The sequence below is a fragment of the Neolamprologus multifasciatus genome, chromosome 9, assembly GCF_963576455.1.
Source record: "Neolamprologus multifasciatus chromosome 9, fNeoMul1.2, whole genome shotgun sequence".
NCBI lineage: Eukaryota > Metazoa > Chordata > Actinopteri > Cichliformes > Cichlidae > Neolamprologus > Neolamprologus multifasciatus.
In genome coordinates, this window is record NC_140447.1 from 15285163 (window position 1) to 15301204 (window position 16042).

Genomic DNA, 16042 nt, shown 5'->3' on the forward strand with positions numbered 1-16042 from the left:
AGAAAAAAAACTATTTTAGCGTAGTTTTTGTATAATTACACATTTTAAATTATACTTTGATTAAATCGGTGAAGTCTAATCATGCCACTTGTTAAACAAATCAAAATTAGGTCTGAACGAATAAACAGTGGTTTGCCTCTTTACCAGCCAGTTTTCCTCCACGTCCTCGTTGTGCAGAGCCTGCCTCTCTAACCGAGTCATCTACTTTAAATCCTGCTCATTCAGACTGACATCTGGCGCTCTGTCTGCCTTTTAGTTCGACTTTTTCATTTTAACCCCATCAAACTGATCGATGATCTCCCAAAACTCAAGAGGAGAAAGAAAAAAAATCGAAGTGACTTTGCCAGTAAGTGTAAAATGTTTTATTTAGATGTTTTATACTGTGCAACAGTAACAATACAATAACTTGTCCATACAATCGAGCGATACAAATACGGAAAGAAAAAAAAACACAAGAAAAAACAAACAAAAAACAAACAAAGAGACATCAAAACATCTGTCGTTGAGCATGAAATGAAGCTGAAGAGGAGCCCAAGTCATCCCCACGGAATAAAGGGGAATAAGAGAATAACATCGCCGCTGATTAAATATGCATTTTGCTTCTATTTACACACGGATTCTCTAAAACGGAGCGTTAAAGACGTGGAGGACGAGCAATCCGAGTCCACTGCAGTTACAAGAAACGTTTTTCTTCTTCCAGTAAAAAGTAAAGTCGATTCTTCTTCCGTAGGTTTTTTTTCACCCTACAGCCCTATACAAACTTTTTGTTTTCTCCTTTCATTGGTACAAGGTGTGCCTGGACACTTCTTTAAAAAAAAAGGAAGAAAAAAAACCGTCCAAAATTACACTCGTGGGACAAACAAGCGAACCTTCTCTGAGACCAAAAAAATAAAAAATAAAATAAGTGGCGCTACCATGAGCATGCATGTTTAAAGTTTCCACCCCACACGCACATGAAGTAATCATGATAAACACTTTTAATTTGAAAGACGTGAAAACAGGAACAGAAGAGTCACCTTCAGTCACTTCAGGAAAATAAAGATGCAGCTTTTTCTTTCAAAAAAAAAGTACATGTTTGTCCTTCTCCATCCTTCCAAACTTCCTTTTCCCGTCCTCCTCCACCATCGACATCTCGTTTTCTTTTTAAAATTCCCACGCCGCTTTTCCTTTCTTCTTTCTTTCTCTTTTATTTTATTTTGAAATGTCTCCGATTCCACTACTTTAAACTTACAGATGACGCCATAATATTGAGAACAACAAATGGAGAGAGAGAGAGAGAGAGAGAGAGAGAGAGAGAGAGAGAGAGAGAGAGAGAGAGAGAGAGAGAGAGAGAACATTGTCTACACAATGTAACTACGTTGGCATGAAAACAGTATTAGCTGAGCGGGTGTCTGGCGTTGGCTGGTCTGGTCCGGCACTGCATGGAGCCCCGCGTCATCCGGATGAGGTCGACGAGCCGTTCAGAGAAACCTTTCGGGATTTACCGCCGTTGCCGCCGCAGAACTGGGTGAAGGGTCGGCTAGGGCTCGGGGCTGTGGCGGTGGGAGTCCCGTTGACTGTGCAGCCGCTGCTGTTGTTGCTGTTGCCGTGCGGATGCGGGGACTGCGCAGGCGTGCCGGGGCTCGGCAGAGACGAGGACGTGGACGGAGCCCCGGCTGGACTTCCGGCTTTGTCGCTGGCAGAGTCGCTCTCCTGCCCGGATCTGCTCACGCTGTTCTGACCTTCCTGCTGCGCGTGGCTCACCTTCATCTTCTTACAGTTGGGTCGGACTCGGTACTTCAGCGGCAGCGGGCCGTTCTGAGGAAGAGGAGAAGAAGTTATTAAAACATTAAAACTTATTTTATTTATTTATATATATATATATATATATATATATATATATATATATATATATATATATATATATATATATATATATTATTTAATTAGTTACTCAACTAACCCTGAAGTGACCAAGCGGGGTCATCTAACCTATTTTATTCGTAAAAAAAAAAGTCGTAAAAACTAATTTATTAATCGGTTTCTTCTACAACTTTTTAAACTTGTTTTTAATTTTTTTTTAAGGAATTGGTTCATTTATTTGCAAAAAAAAAAAAAAAACCTGGAAAGATATGTGGGGGTCATTTACTTTTTAATCACAAAATTTCCATTTTTAATCACTACTCTATAGAGATCAAGATCCAGTCATGTCCTGGCGTACATTCAGTTTGATAACCAGACCAGAAAGTAGCAAGTTTTGTTATAAACTTGCTACTTTCAACTCAGTAACCCAGATACATCTAAAGCGGTTAGTTTCAGAGGCCACATATGGCATAAAGATCTTGTGCCCTTTGTTGCCCCTCCCCCCGTTTTGCATACACATGATAGAAAACCATAACTAATTGCAGAATGTCCCTAATACACACACACACACACACACACACACACACACACACACACACACACACATATATATATATATATATATATATATATATATATATATATATATATATATATATATATATATATATATATATATATATATATATGGGGCAACATAAAATTGAATAATGTTCAAAGTACATATTATTTCAGGTTGAGTACAAAAACATGATACCATACAAATTCGAATATAGCCATGTCCGTGGTTATGTATGTGTTCATTTGACTAAAATCTTAAATGGAAACTGATTTTAAAAGTTTTTAATATTGTAAATATGATTTTTTTTATTATTATTTATTTAAATTTTGGCATCTTTAACAACATGTATGAACAAAAACCCTCTTTCTCGAACAGCTTCCCCATTTGGAGATTTTGTGTTTTTGAAGACTAAAATAAACAAGCAGAAAAATATATATATTTAACTGACCGCACACTATACAACACCAGCTACAACAAAGTGATAAAAGCCTATATATAACAATATACAAAAACTTCAATGTAATGATAAAATAATATTTTAAGAGCTCAGCAATCAAAACGTAAGTATCTATTCTATTTATGTCTCAAGGTGAAATTTTAAAAGTACCTAATTTTGTTGATATTACATTTATTTTTAAAAATAAATTGTGATTAAATACATTAACTGACACTGAGAGAGATGGTTTTATTTAACAAAGAAAATATTATTAATATACTGCAACTCATTAATTGCAGTGTATTAATCACACGTTGAGATAAAAAAAAAAAAAAAAAAACTTAGCCTTTCTAAAAATGTGCAAAAATATTTCTTACCCTTCTCCAAGTATAGATATATGCTATATCCATTAGCGTGTAGTAATCTTTCAGAGGTTCATCTTCATACATGACTTCAACCTTAAGAGGAAAAAAAAGAATGGGGTTATTTTTTATATTTTTTGTCTTTTTTGTTTTTTTTGCAATAACCTTTTGTAAGAGGAAATCATTAAATATGTAAATAAGATATCTCTCAGTTCTTTGTGATACATTTATAGTAAGTATCTCTGAAAATAAATAAATAATTAAACTAAACAGACCTGGTAGGTGTTTGGGATGTCCATTTTGCTGCGCAGAAACTTTCTCAGATGCATAACTGTCATAGCTGCTGGACACTGCAAGTACCTCTTGTTAGCCACCTGCAGATAAAACACATTATAACAAAAAATAAATAAATACATATGGATATACATACGTGTGGAATAAAACATTTATACACAATGGCTAGAATCTACACACAGGCTGGTCCACCTTAAAAGCAGCAAAAACAATGTAGCCCTTTACCACTGGAGAGAAAATAATTATAATTGTTTGTCTCCACACATGTTCCATTATCCCTTATTCTAAGGCTGTTTTAATCCTAAAGTGTTAGCAAAGATGAAAAAAAATGACAGAAACAAAAATGTGGCTAAATCAACGTGCGATACCTGATCTTTCGACTGCTTGTCCTCCACTGCTCCTCCCAGTCTGTGCGCCAAAAACAGAGGAAAAACATTAGTAACTTTCCAGCGTATGTATAACTTTAAAACTAAATCATACAGAGTTAGCAAAAGAATTCAAATTTTGAAAGATTATTTAAAAAAATATATTTTTAAACATACTATGTTTCATGCAGTACTTTTTTGTGAAGTATTACTGAAGTCAAGTATTTTGGCAAATTCCAAACATTAGAATAAACTTAAAATAAAGTCTTTAATAATATTATTTTATAATGACTGCAAAGGCAGCTAAAATTTACACACTATTAAAAATGAAATTAAAAGGCATTTGAATACAAAAACCAAAATCTGTCATATTATACACATGAGCCTATTTCTGTTCATTACATCACACTGTGGGTAGGACATGTCGTATTTTGATCTATAAAACATGGTACCAGCGTCAATTAAGCTGGTTTTGATGATTCTAGAGCAGACTGATAATATCGGCTATAGTGGAGCAATATCTGTAAGCATATCATAAGAGAAACCTCTATAAATATTAGATTTTGTAGTCTTTTAGGAACAACTATTTTCCATTTCCACGTATTTTTAATACAAGCGTACCTGCTTTGATCAAAGAACTCAATAGAGAGGCTGATGATCTCATCGTCTGTAATAATTCTCTTGTCCTCATCTGCTACCTCTCCACGATCTTCATTTGTTCCATTAGACGCTATAGAAACACACACATGCACGCCTTGATGTGAATTGAAAAAGAAAAGAAAGAAAGAAAAGAACATTTTCTTTCTGACTCACCATCTACTGGGTGCTCTGCGTAAAAGTCTCTTCTCCTCTTCATCTCATCTGAAGACATTCAGAAAGGCGTGTTATTACCAATCCATTCACTTTCACTTCCCACTATTACCTTATTTCAGAAACCATGTGCCAGAGTTCTCAGCGCCCTTAATATTGTGACTTCCAGGAATAAATATTTGTCGAAACACAAGAAAAGCTGGATTAAAACTGTGGCATCAATGTGAGAATTCATGGAAATAATGATTTGATTCTCCTACATTTCTGTCTTACAGATGGGTGATATGAGACATGACCCTGAAAACTGTTTTGCTTGAACCTGTCTCAGCTTGTTTTAATGAACTTTTGATGACCATAACACTCAGCGTCATCCCAATTCAACACACCTCTGCACTTTACAACAAATAATTAACTGTCAAGCTGAAACTTCAAGTTTTTCAATGCAAAGCTTTCCACTACACAACATACACACCATATCCAAATGCAATTACATATACTCTCATCGGTAATGTTCATTTATTCTTATTTTAATATACTGGCAGAGACAAATTTACGTGCAAAAGTCAGACTGAACAGTAAAAATGCGACTCAACCGCCATGCTCTTACTTTTGAAGAGGCCGGGGACCAGTTTGTACACAATGTCCTGTAAAGTTTTGTCAGACCTAAAAAGAGAGAGAGAGGAAAAGAAACTTCAGTCAAGTATTTAAAACCAATTCTTGTCTGAAAAAATAAGACCAGTACTCATCGCTGTGGAAAACCTCAAACATGTCATGTCGCCTACACGCCTACATGTGTTTCTCATGTCTGAATGCTTAAATCAGAGGCTGATTCAGCTGTTTAGTGGGGAACCCACAAAGGGATGGAAACCAAAAACAAGTAATGTATTCGCTTAAGATTGCAAAGACAGAAAATATACGTTCTATACTGTTTAAAAAGAACAGAAAAATTATATTTAAGGGGTTAAATTCAAGCCATCGGGCATCACTAAACTTTTAGAACCAAATTTATATGGGCCCCGAAAAAGGTAACAATAACAACGGGGGCAGCTGAGCAAAATGCAGAGAGCATGGTAAGCACAGTTCTCACCTAATGTTGAGCAGTGGCTTGGTTTTGTGCACTTGTACATCACAGATGGGACAGTATTTGCTGGTTTCCAGATAGCGCACAATGCACATCTTGCAAACTGCAAAACACAGAAGAAAAAAAAAACTGTTAATGTCTGATGAGATCTGAAAGCATTTCCTGAGGAGCCAAATTTAGTTTAAAAGAGAGCAAGAGCAAGAAATACATTTTGCAGCACTGAAAAAAGAAGACTGGGAAGGTTTAAATTTAATCCAACATATCACACATTTAGCAGCTTCGGGTGACATGAACTGATTTTGACCCATAAAAAAATTAAATGAAATTAAATTAGACGAGTTTTGCTCACATGAATGAAGACATTCGATGATGGTGGTTGCATCTATGAAGTATCCTCCACACAGGACGCACATGAGGTGAGGGTTGAGCTCGGTAATCTTTATCCTGGTCGTCCGATGCATGTTGAGAGGAAGGAACAACAATCCCTGCGCGCAGAAGGAGGACAGGTCAAAACAAAAGCACGCAGAGGTTTGTCAACGCACGGCGGACCATTTGGACGAGGCTGCTGTTTGCTTGGACTGTGATAAAGCAACATCAACCTTTATGCCGATCCAGAAATAACCAGAGGGAAAGATGTTCGTTGGCAGATTTACAGGCAGCGGCGAAATGCGGCGAATAATCATAAATCAATCACTTCCGCTGAGATCGATGGAGCCGTGCGCTCCCCACTTCCCTTCGCCTTAGCTCAGCATCTTTAATGACATAGTAGGGGCAGCAGCGATCGAGCTTTGAGGAACCAAATCCGGATCCAAATCTGAGGCACGGCACGGGAATATTGACCTCCCGCAACTTCAGATTTGCGCGCAGTTTTAAAAACATGGATGGTTTAAACTCTAAGTGAAATCGAAAACTGTTTTCCCCCGCAAATGTGGGGGTAAAACGAAAACCTATGTGAGACAATGTGAAAAATTAAATAAATCAGACCCAGCTAGCACCGAAATCTCTAGTTAAGTGGGTAAACCCCTTACTGGGTTGCCATGTTCTGTGGGGTTTGGCGAATTTTGCCAATATTAGTGGGCTAATATCGTCCACACGGGCGCACCGGGGTGACTGGGTGAAAGTGTTTGTTTGTTTGTGTGTGTGTGTGCAGGGGGTGGGTAATATGAGGCACCCACTCACTGCGTCAGGTGTGCCACACAAGCCACGGGGAAACCTGGGCGTTTCTATGGCAACCCCGTTTGCTTTTTTAGCCCACATGGCTCGTCGCCAGTGACCAGAACGACAGGATGTCTAAACAAAAACAACACGGCGAGCCGTGCCGGTGTGCAAAGTGGGAACGAGGAAGGACAGAGTCTCCGAGTTCCTCCGTGCACACACACACAGCCGCTGGGCTGCCAGGCTGCCGACAGCACGGCTGCCATTTTGTGGAGGAAAAAAAGAAGCATGTATCGGTTCAACGGGCTGCGGGGTTTCCTTCTAACGGGGGCAAATGAAGCCCACCCCGAGGTGTCTACACGAGCTTTATGTATCTGTGAGCCAGACACAGAGGAGCGTACGAGTCCGACCGGGAGAGAGAGAGAGAGATCTCAGCTTTATTTTGATTCGCTTTGCGCTTTTTTCATCAACACCGCGCAGCACCAATATGGCCAGACGCCAGCGACTGCGCCGAAGTTGAGGCGCACGCTGGGTCATTACAAACCATTTATTCTGCGCCATTTCCAGTTCAAGCACCGCACAGTCCGTGTATCAAACACGAATGTCGAATGTAGGCTACACTCTGTGCTCGAGTGCATTTCAACAAAAAAGCGAGGGCGGTAGAGTAAAGTCACCAGATGCCAAAGGATCCCGGTCTTCAGATTTTTATCCGGTAGTTACGATCCGGTGGGCAAATTGGTCTCGAAAAAGATGACCAGTATGGCGCACTTTTTTGGTTTTTAAAGTTGGACTTGTAACAATTATTGCGGCTGGGTGCTGTCAAATTTTATTTTTAATTTAATGCAATCATTAAAAGTCTATCCGGGGTAAAGAGCGGGTGACCCCTCTTTAAACGCTGGATGAGAGCCAGCCTGCCCAGCTCGGAACCCACACTGTTACTTTATGGAGCCACAGTCGGCACCATGCCCGAGTCCCGGCTGCTTTTCAATGCTTCAACCGACCTCTCCTTGGCCGCCTGTGAACAGACCACTGCGGGCAAGTTTGGACAGCAAATCGGTTCAAAGGATGCCTCACACACGGATAATGATGGATAATGCCTACATATATGCAGGGAGCCTGTTGCGCCATTAATCGATTGGCTGGTGTTTGGACAACTGCTTTCCACTCTGCCAGGGTGTGTGTGTGTGTGTGACCTGCCTGCTCACTTTATAAGACTTCAAGTCAGCTCAGCCAAGAAATCCAAAATAAAGTTAATACGCTTTGGGAACGAATATTGCTGAATGGCCAAAAATCAAACAATACAGTCTGGATTCAGTTGGGAATACACTGAATGCAGAGGTTTGTGCACAACACGGGCTTTCCTCTTCTTTTTTCTTTTCTTTCTTTTTTTTTTTTTACTGATAATTTGGCTTAAGCTGTAGCTGGTGCTGACAGCAGGCCATCAATTATTTCTCCACAACTAGTATCTTAAATTCTTTCAAACAAGACACGTTAAATTGGAGATTTCCATCGGTTTCTGTAGTGACCCGTAAAAGCCGTGCTAACCTAATTTATTCCCAGACGAGACCAGTTCCACTTGTAAAGCGTTCACCTCTTACATGTAGATCAACAGCAAATAACCTGGAAATAAAAAAAAAACTGGGATGGCAAAAAAGAAAAGAAGGAGAAGAAACACATCAGCCGCTGTGAGTTCATTTAGAAAACCGTGGCTTAAATAGCTCCTGATTAGAACTGACCACAGAACTAAAACGTATCAAAAGAATTGCGTTTGTTCCGTGTAAATGCCTCCCTACTCAGTGGATGTACTCCATCCAGTCTGCTGGGCTACATGATCGCTCATATTCACACACATGCGAGCCTGTCAACCTGCAAAAACCAAGCGGGTGGTGGTGGAGTGTGTGTTTCTGGGGGATAGATTCATTTAACCCATTATAAGTGCACACAAGGTCTACACCAGCGTTCATGGGTAAAATGATAATTTTTACCCCCCCTCGCTCTCTACAGAGGAAACACTAGCTTGCGCCCATCACCAGACTGAGAGCTACAGTGTGCGCCAACACACAGACCGTATAAAGGTGGGAATTATTGCGATCCATAATGAGCTTTTAATTGTCAAACAAACAGTCTGTGTTGGCTACAGCTCATGTGAATTTAAGTGGAATTACCAGAGCTTCAGACTGCCTGGAGAGACACAGCCACTCCTTTGTAGTCGCCAATTTTTTTTCTCTCTCTCCCTTCTTAATTTCTTCTTTAAAAAATAATAATAATAACCATCCTTCCCACTCGAGACAAGCACACAACAAAACGTAAACAGCCAGTTGTAGTCCGTATACGCGTTTAACGACAATCCAGTGTTTACAAAGCAGCCGTCATGAAACATTTATGCTCGGTGGAAACGGTTTGCCTCCCTGGCACGTTCACGGGAGCGATCCAAGTTAAGTTAATAAATCCAACATCCGGTCACGTTCACCGAAAACCAACCTGCCACCCAATTCCCATCACCCCAAAGATCCAAACTCTATAAAATGAAGACTCTACGTGGAAACACGAACGCACGGGGACCGTTTGAAGCACTTGCTGCTCCTCGCATCGCAGCCAACACAGCCTGGTTCGCCTCGGGTCTCCCACTTTACATAAATCCCAACGACGCAATGCAAACCCGAACCGTGACCAACTTATACGGACGCGTAACTGAACGATAGGAGAAGCAGGAGCGAATGTGCCCGACCCTTAATTGGCGTTTATAGCCGAGCGGGGAACATCTTTTGCTGGGGGAAAAAAGTGGTGCGCAGACCCACACACGGAGCTCCACGTCGGTGATCGCTGCAGCCACCGTTGAAAGATCCACATCCACCGCTGGACGTAGCGGGGGGAAAACACAAAGACACAAAGCCCAAACCTCGCCCTTTCGCCCCGTTAGTTAGAGACGATATCGAAGGAGACGTACCTGAAGGTTCGGCCGGGAATCGGTGGGCACCGAGGCGAGTAGACAATGAAAGTTGGGAGGCGATCAGCAGAAAATGAATAGGAGTAGAGCCGCCATCTTGAAGCAGGCTGCAGACGCTGTCAGTGGCGGAGAGCGCACGGCGGACTGGAGCGCATTTCAGATGTGCGAATAAAAACTCCCCGTTTCCTCGGCGATTGCGCGGCGTGTGCGTGTCCGACAGACGCCTTCAAAGAGATCCCGGTCCTTCGGCTCCGGCTCGGAAAGCTTCCCACTTCGGCACCGATAACTTTGCCTCCAAAATATCCGCTTCGCCCCCCAGTAAAACGCAGCAGTGTGTGTGTGCTCCGTGGAAACTGACACCGTCCCCAAAATGGCTTGTAGTTCGACCGCCCCGCTCTGGTCACGTGGTCTGGTTGCTTAAGGGTGCCTAGAAATTACTGTCGGTGTATGCTGTTTCTACTGATCCACGTATGTGCAAAGTAGCAAAGACGTGAAGGAAAAAAGGCTGATTTACACGCGATGGGCACGTTTTTAACAAACATATCTTAATTTTAGCGGTTTGTGCCTTTTTCTCGACCTGAAACGACACCGAGAAGCTGCTTAAGGGCGCTCACAAATTACTGTCGGTCTATTCTGGTCTTTTTTTTAAGTGTGACGCATGATTTAAAATAACACACGGTGCACATCTATGCAGCTTGGGTCGCTTTTCAGCACGACGAGGCTCAATATGTCCTGATGGGTATCCAAAATTTAAAAGAAAAGAAAAGAAAGAAAGAGAAGGGCACATTGGTTGGAGCAGGCAGATGTAGAAAGTAGACTATCGGTGTGCCCTCTCTCTGATGTCAAAAATAACAGCAGCAGCACACGCGCTCGCATAACTTCGTGTCGTTTTGACCATCAAACGCATCAAAGTCTATTGAGGTACCAAGTGGCTGTCTTATTAATCTATCCATTCTCATTGCTTTGAAGATCCCACGCATTTGGTGGAAAATACGCCAATATGACAAATGGCCCTGGTGTCAAACCTTTGTCACAGTCTGTCCTGACATGCTGTGCAAAAAAAGAAGAAGGAGAAGAATAAACTTCCACACTTGATGAATTGGAGCCTTAACCCTCCGCTGAAAACGATGGCATCTCGGATGTTTACGGAATCCGAGCCGCCGTGCTGCTTCAGCTGAGGAGCTTTGAACTTTTCAAGCTGAGGTGGACGCAGAAAAGCTCGGGGAGCTTTATTTTTGTTTGTTTGTTTTGTTTTTAGTGAATGGACTAAAATTCTTATGACGCGAGAAAGCCGTAGATCTCTGATAATAGCCTTTTGAAAATAGAGATCTCAAGAAAGGCTGGGCTGAAACTCTTGTGGTAACAAATACTTCGAGAGAAAGAAAGAAAAAAGACACCGCTGTCGTGCAGCTATGTCAGAAATCCTACACAAGCTGTTTAAACAACGCGAGGGTGTAGTTTCTTTACTGTACACACGTTCAAATTAATCTTTTAATAAAATATTTTTTCCAGTCCTAAAGGGGAAGTTCTTGGGAGACGTGTAACACACCAAAATCCTGAAATCAGTCAAAGAACAAAGAAGATTTTATTTATTTTATTTTTCTTTCAAATACATTTGTTGGGTTGATAACACTCAAACGTGACACATCAGTGGCAGGTATAAAGGGGACGAAAGTGGACACAAGCTTCACATCTGACTGGCTTTCTCCATAGTCTTGGCAGCGTCTTTCAACTTCCCCACCAAATCCTGAAAAGGCAGACACCGATCAACATTTATCCATTTATATAAAAAGATATATTATTTATGCACAATGATTAGACTAATTTCCGACTTTAGATTCAGGCTGATTAGACTGAAGATGACTGAGGGCTTGCATTCATCCAGTCATTACAGAGCCGCTGATGTCAGCAGGTCTGTGATTTTATAAAAGGCACTGCTGATATTTCCACGATGATTACAAAACATTTTCATTATTTTCTGTTAAAGTGAGCTGCAGTAAAGGATGAATCGAGGCGCTTCTGTCTCAATCAAAATCAGAATCCGTGAAGAAAAAAATAGCTACCGCATGGACCTAATATTACAATTTCCCACGTTGACTTTTTTCCTGAAAGATCCACACCCTTTTCGATAAGGAGAGCTACCACAGAGCAATAAGTTCCGTGGTTAGAGTGTTTAGGACTGCTAATAAATGTGACTGTAGTGCGTAATGGCACAGGTACGACGCAATTGCGAGACAATTATCCACCCCAAGAGTTTTCCTCTACCTGGAGCTGCTCCACTGTGCAAGTAAAGTTGATGTCCTCTGAGGATCCTTCATTCTAAAAAATAATGATAATAAATAAAGGAAGGAAGAAAGAAGGAGCAAACATGAGCGTCCTGTTACCCATTGAAATATACCAGACTTTATATAAATGCTGGAAAGTAGAAGAGTAAAGCTGCGGCTGTTACCTCAGTGTTCAGTGATATCAAATAGAAAGAATCGTTGATTTTATCCACCTGCCCGTTCTGTGTGAGAAGCAACATTTTAGAAACACACAACAAATGATATACCGCTAACAGACAGAAATTAGTCTCGCGATCTCACCTTCATGTGGTACTCCAGGCGCCACGAAGCGTCGGTAATGTGAGGTAGACCCCTTCCTATGCTATAAGAGAAAGAAAGGAGAGACTGAGTCCTCTTTGCTTCTGTAGAAAATATTGCCCATTCCTTCGGCGAGGAGGCAGAGAATTAATGATATGACCAAAACTCTTAAAAAACTCTTAAAGTTGCCGTGCGTCACGGGAGTTTTACGCATCAGGTGATTTTCTGCAGTTAAATCCGTTTGCATATATGGTGGCTCTTCTACAAAAAGCTGTTTGTTAGCACGTCATAAATCCACATTTACAAGTCAGTTAATCTTGGCGCGGAGAAGCTTAAATACTGACTAGAACAACAGCTCGCCTCCTCTTCATCCCACGTTAGCACACCCGTTCCAGACCTCGAATATCCAGTTTTCAACGTGTCAAATCATTCGGTTAATAATTGTGGAAATTTGCGACTCGAGTTTTACCAAAACAATTAAGTAATTAACAAATAATAAATAAACAAACAAAGCCTAGGCAATAGTAGGCTGTGATGGCATCCCCAGAGAGCGAAGCAAACACCTTAAAATAACATGAGCCCCACAAATCTCTTAAGCACTGCCAGCTCGGACCACGCAGCGATGCCTTACCTTGCTAAAAGACGCTCCAGATCTTTTTTATGTTTCTGCAAAACAAAACAAAACAAAAAAGCACCAATTAGCTGCTGGCAAGTCTGCCAAAAAAACAAAAGGAAAAAAAAGGATGAAATAAATGCGTCCTAGTTTGGAATGTAGGCTACCTGGTATGCACTGTAGAATATTTCTGTTCTGTCTGCGCTGAATGTGAGCTCTTCAAGGCTGGAACTGAACGGAGAAGACAATACTTTAAAACGCAGCTGGTTCCCAGAAAGGAAGTCCACTTAGACAGCTTTACATAAAGCAGCAGGGAGTTCATATGGAGATAGCAGAATTGCATGCATTCCCTTCGTCATCCAATTCTAAGGTACAATTAGTTTAATTAAGCTTGTTGCACAGGTTCTGTGAGCAGACTTTGAAAACCGACTTGCCTGCAGTTAAGACTGTGGAGAAGCAATGAGTAAAATATTATTATTAATAATAATAATAACAGTAGTAATAATATAATAATATAATAGAAATCTAAAGCGTTTGCAGCTTTAAACTAACGCTTGCTTGTTCGGGGCATGCTACAGTTCATGCTCTACACCTTGAACATCCAACACCACTTGGATCAAGTGGGAAAAAAAATCTTCAGCTGAAAAAAATACACAAAACAAAGAGGAAAAAAATGCTACATATGAGAAACTCGTGAGATTTATAAATAATACCACAGATCCAAGTATAACAGTGTAACTACATTATCAATTTGCTGGAGACATTATGGCTCCACTGGCAGCTTGCAAGCTCCTTCATACCTACTCCAAGATGAGAATAACTAAGTCCTGCTACACGAACAGAACATCCCATCTAGCTTCAGAACTTCAACGGATGCTTTACTAAAACCCCGAGTTGCTTTGTTCTGCAGTAATTATACATAAAGACCACACTTAAAAGTCCCCTTGGAGGTGGATTCTGGAAGTATTGTCTCCTTGCATATTGTTAGAGGCATGAAAACAGCGTGGTTTTGGCTCAACGTCATGAAATTACCTGCTTATAAATAGTGCGCTACTTCAGGTGCTTCGCTTTGAAAGGGTTAGGTTTGAGGTCAGGGTCAAACAAGGCGACACACACACACACACACAAAGAAAACAAAAGAAAGTGTTGGCAGTGTAGGCTACAGGATCCATCTGTATCATAAGGACAGGCTGTTACGTGTGTTATGGGAGGGAGACTCTCATGCGGGCAACAGATAAGGTTGTTTGTGTCCAATTTATAACCACCACCTGCACACAGGGTGTACAGTAAATGCTCTGTGTGCCGTCTCGTACCTTATCGTGGACTGGTCTGCGTTTTGTTTGACCGCCTCCAGTATGAAGGTGACGGCAGCTGTGTGGCTCTGCTTCAGCAGGATTTGGTCTATCTGCTTAAACTCGGGCTGATCTGAAATGACAAAAAAAAGAAAGACGGAATGAGGAATGCTGCTGTTACAACATTCTTACTGGGCGGAACAGAGACGCCAATTCGTGTACGTCTGATGCAGGGTCCATATACTTTGGTTTCTCCACACTGACGCGCAGAATGGAAATCATTGATAATTTGCATGTGAATGGGACCCCCTCTGCTGCATCAACCTGGGGTGGGGTGGAGGGGGTGGGGGGGTCCTTTGTTTGTTTGTCTAGTGAGTACTTCACTTTCTAAATAATTCCGCCGTAAAAATGAGTTTGGGTGCCGCAGAGGTTAGACGACACATGGCCTGTGAAAACAGCTGAAGCAGCTGTGATGAAACTAGAACCTAGTCTGCTGTCATTTTGCATCATTTATATTTACAAGACAAATTCGAGCCGATTAACAGCATCAGCATGCAGGGCGCTTCGCCGGTCTGCTAAGAGCGATTACACCCGTCAATCGGATGTGTGTCCGAGATCAGATCGGACTAATAGAGTCTAAAATGACCATCGTGGTCTTTCTAATACTCCGAGCGGACTTGATGCCAGTTTAAATGACAAAAGGGATCCCGAGTGGCCGTGTGTGATTGTGCGACTGCTGCTGAATGCAAAGCAGGCAGCTCGAAAAGACTCGGATCGCTTTAAAGCAGCTCATGGGCGGAAGGCGGCCACTCGGACTCGTGAAATGTCTTAAAATAAACGCAGGAATCCGTCGGGTAAATTCGCAGCGCGCAGCAGAGCCGTAAAAATCCGCAAACACCAACTACTCCGCCGCACGCTCACACCCGGAGAGAAACCGGAAGCAACCGCGGAGACAAAAGCAGCGGCGCGCGGAGAGGCAGCAGCTCACCGAGGACTGTGGGGTCGCCGTGAGAGGAGAGCAGACTCCGGAAAGACACGTCCACCAGCACCTGGAAGCTGCCGTGGTCGAAGACGGACTGGTCTGCTAAAGACTGTAGCCCTCTCTGCACAGACTCAGACAACTCCATTTTGCAAAAGAGTGACCCACGACATCAAACCACGTGACGGATCAGCTGATGTGGAGAAGCAGAGGGCTGTGGGAGGTTATAGGGAGAGAGAGGCAGACTCGGGGCTGCTGAATGGGGAAGACACCACAGCGTATTGTGGATCTCCGAGAAGACGTTCATTCATTTATTGTATTAATCTAGGTTTGTTGTTTAATTGTGCGATTCATCACTGCTGTTTTATCCTCCAGCCGGATCAGTGATATACAGAACAGCGAAAGAATAAATAAATAAAAACATCTGCGACCCCCAAGCTTTTCCATTGTCGGTACCACGGATAAGTTTAAACGCTTTGCCATACAGGTTTATTTAGATTTGTACCTTATATCCAGTGTAATCATCCCCATAGCTCGTTTCTGACTGTGGGATTTACCGGGTTACAGTTGTCCCCGGTATTAACTAGACCTCCAAGTATTCACACATACCATCAGCAATATTATCCACAAGGGTTTAGCAGCGATTACACTGACACTGGGATATTGGGTTTATGACTTGCTGCCGGTCAGTATTGCTCAGTTATTTAGCCAGATACACAAAG

At 41.7% G+C, this 16042-nt stretch overlaps 2 protein-coding genes across 2 annotated transcripts; both read right to left on the reverse strand.

Moving 5' to 3' along the window:
- Positions 1-812: 812 nt before the first annotated feature.
- On the reverse strand, positions 813-10325 carry bmi1a (BMI1 proto-oncogene, polycomb ring finger a). The gene is made up of 10 exons (XM_085172803.1): positions 9855-10325; positions 6102-6237; positions 5759-5855; positions 5279-5334; positions 4675-4722; positions 4483-4591; positions 3865-3904; positions 3478-3576; positions 3218-3298; positions 813-1797 (listed from the first exon to the last, which is right to left on the reverse strand). The coding sequence occupies exons 2-10, from the start codon at positions 6211-6213 to the stop codon at positions 1435-1437; spliced, it is 1005 nt and encodes a 334-aa protein (XP_085028929.1). The 5' UTR covers positions 6214-6237; positions 9855-10325; the 3' UTR covers positions 813-1434.
- A 1108-nt stretch (positions 10326-11433) lies between these two features.
- Positions 11434-15504, reverse strand: commd3 (COMM domain containing 3). The gene is made up of 8 exons (XM_085172805.1): positions 15330-15504; positions 14363-14474; positions 13217-13280; positions 13068-13102; positions 12440-12500; positions 12304-12360; positions 12120-12173; positions 11434-11601 (listed from the first exon to the last, which is right to left on the reverse strand). The coding sequence occupies exons 1-8, from the start codon at positions 15466-15468 to the stop codon at positions 11542-11544; spliced, it is 582 nt and encodes a 193-aa protein (XP_085028931.1). The 5' UTR covers positions 15469-15504; the 3' UTR covers positions 11434-11541.
- Positions 15505-16042: the final 538 nt, after the last annotated feature.

Bases quoted from the DNA above. Each gene is read 5' to 3' on its own strand.
- commd3 (XM_085172805.1), bottom strand. From the start codon at position 15,468: ATGGAGTTGTCTGAGTCTGTGCAGAGAGGGCTACAGTCTTTAGCAGAC. The intron at 14,475-15,329 runs GTGAGCTGCTGC...TTGTCATTTCAG, and splicing joins CGGCGACCCCACAGTCCTCG to ATCAGCCCGAGTTTAAGCAG. The intron at 12,174-12,303 runs GTAACAGCCGCA...ATTATTTTTTAG, and splicing joins TGATATCACTGAACACTGAG to AATGAAGGATCCTCAGAGGA.
- bmi1a (XM_085172803.1), bottom strand. From the start codon at position 6,213: ATGCATCGGACGACCAGGATAAAGATTACCGAGCTCAACCCTCACCTC. The intron at 5,335-5,758 runs GTGAGAACTGTG...CTCTCTTTTTAG, and splicing joins AAGCCACTGCTCAACATTAG to GTCTGACAAAACTTTACAGG. The intron at 4,592-4,674 runs GTGAGTCAGAAA...GTGTTTCTATAG, and splicing joins CGCAGAGCACCCAGTAGATG to CGTCTAATGGAACAAATGAA.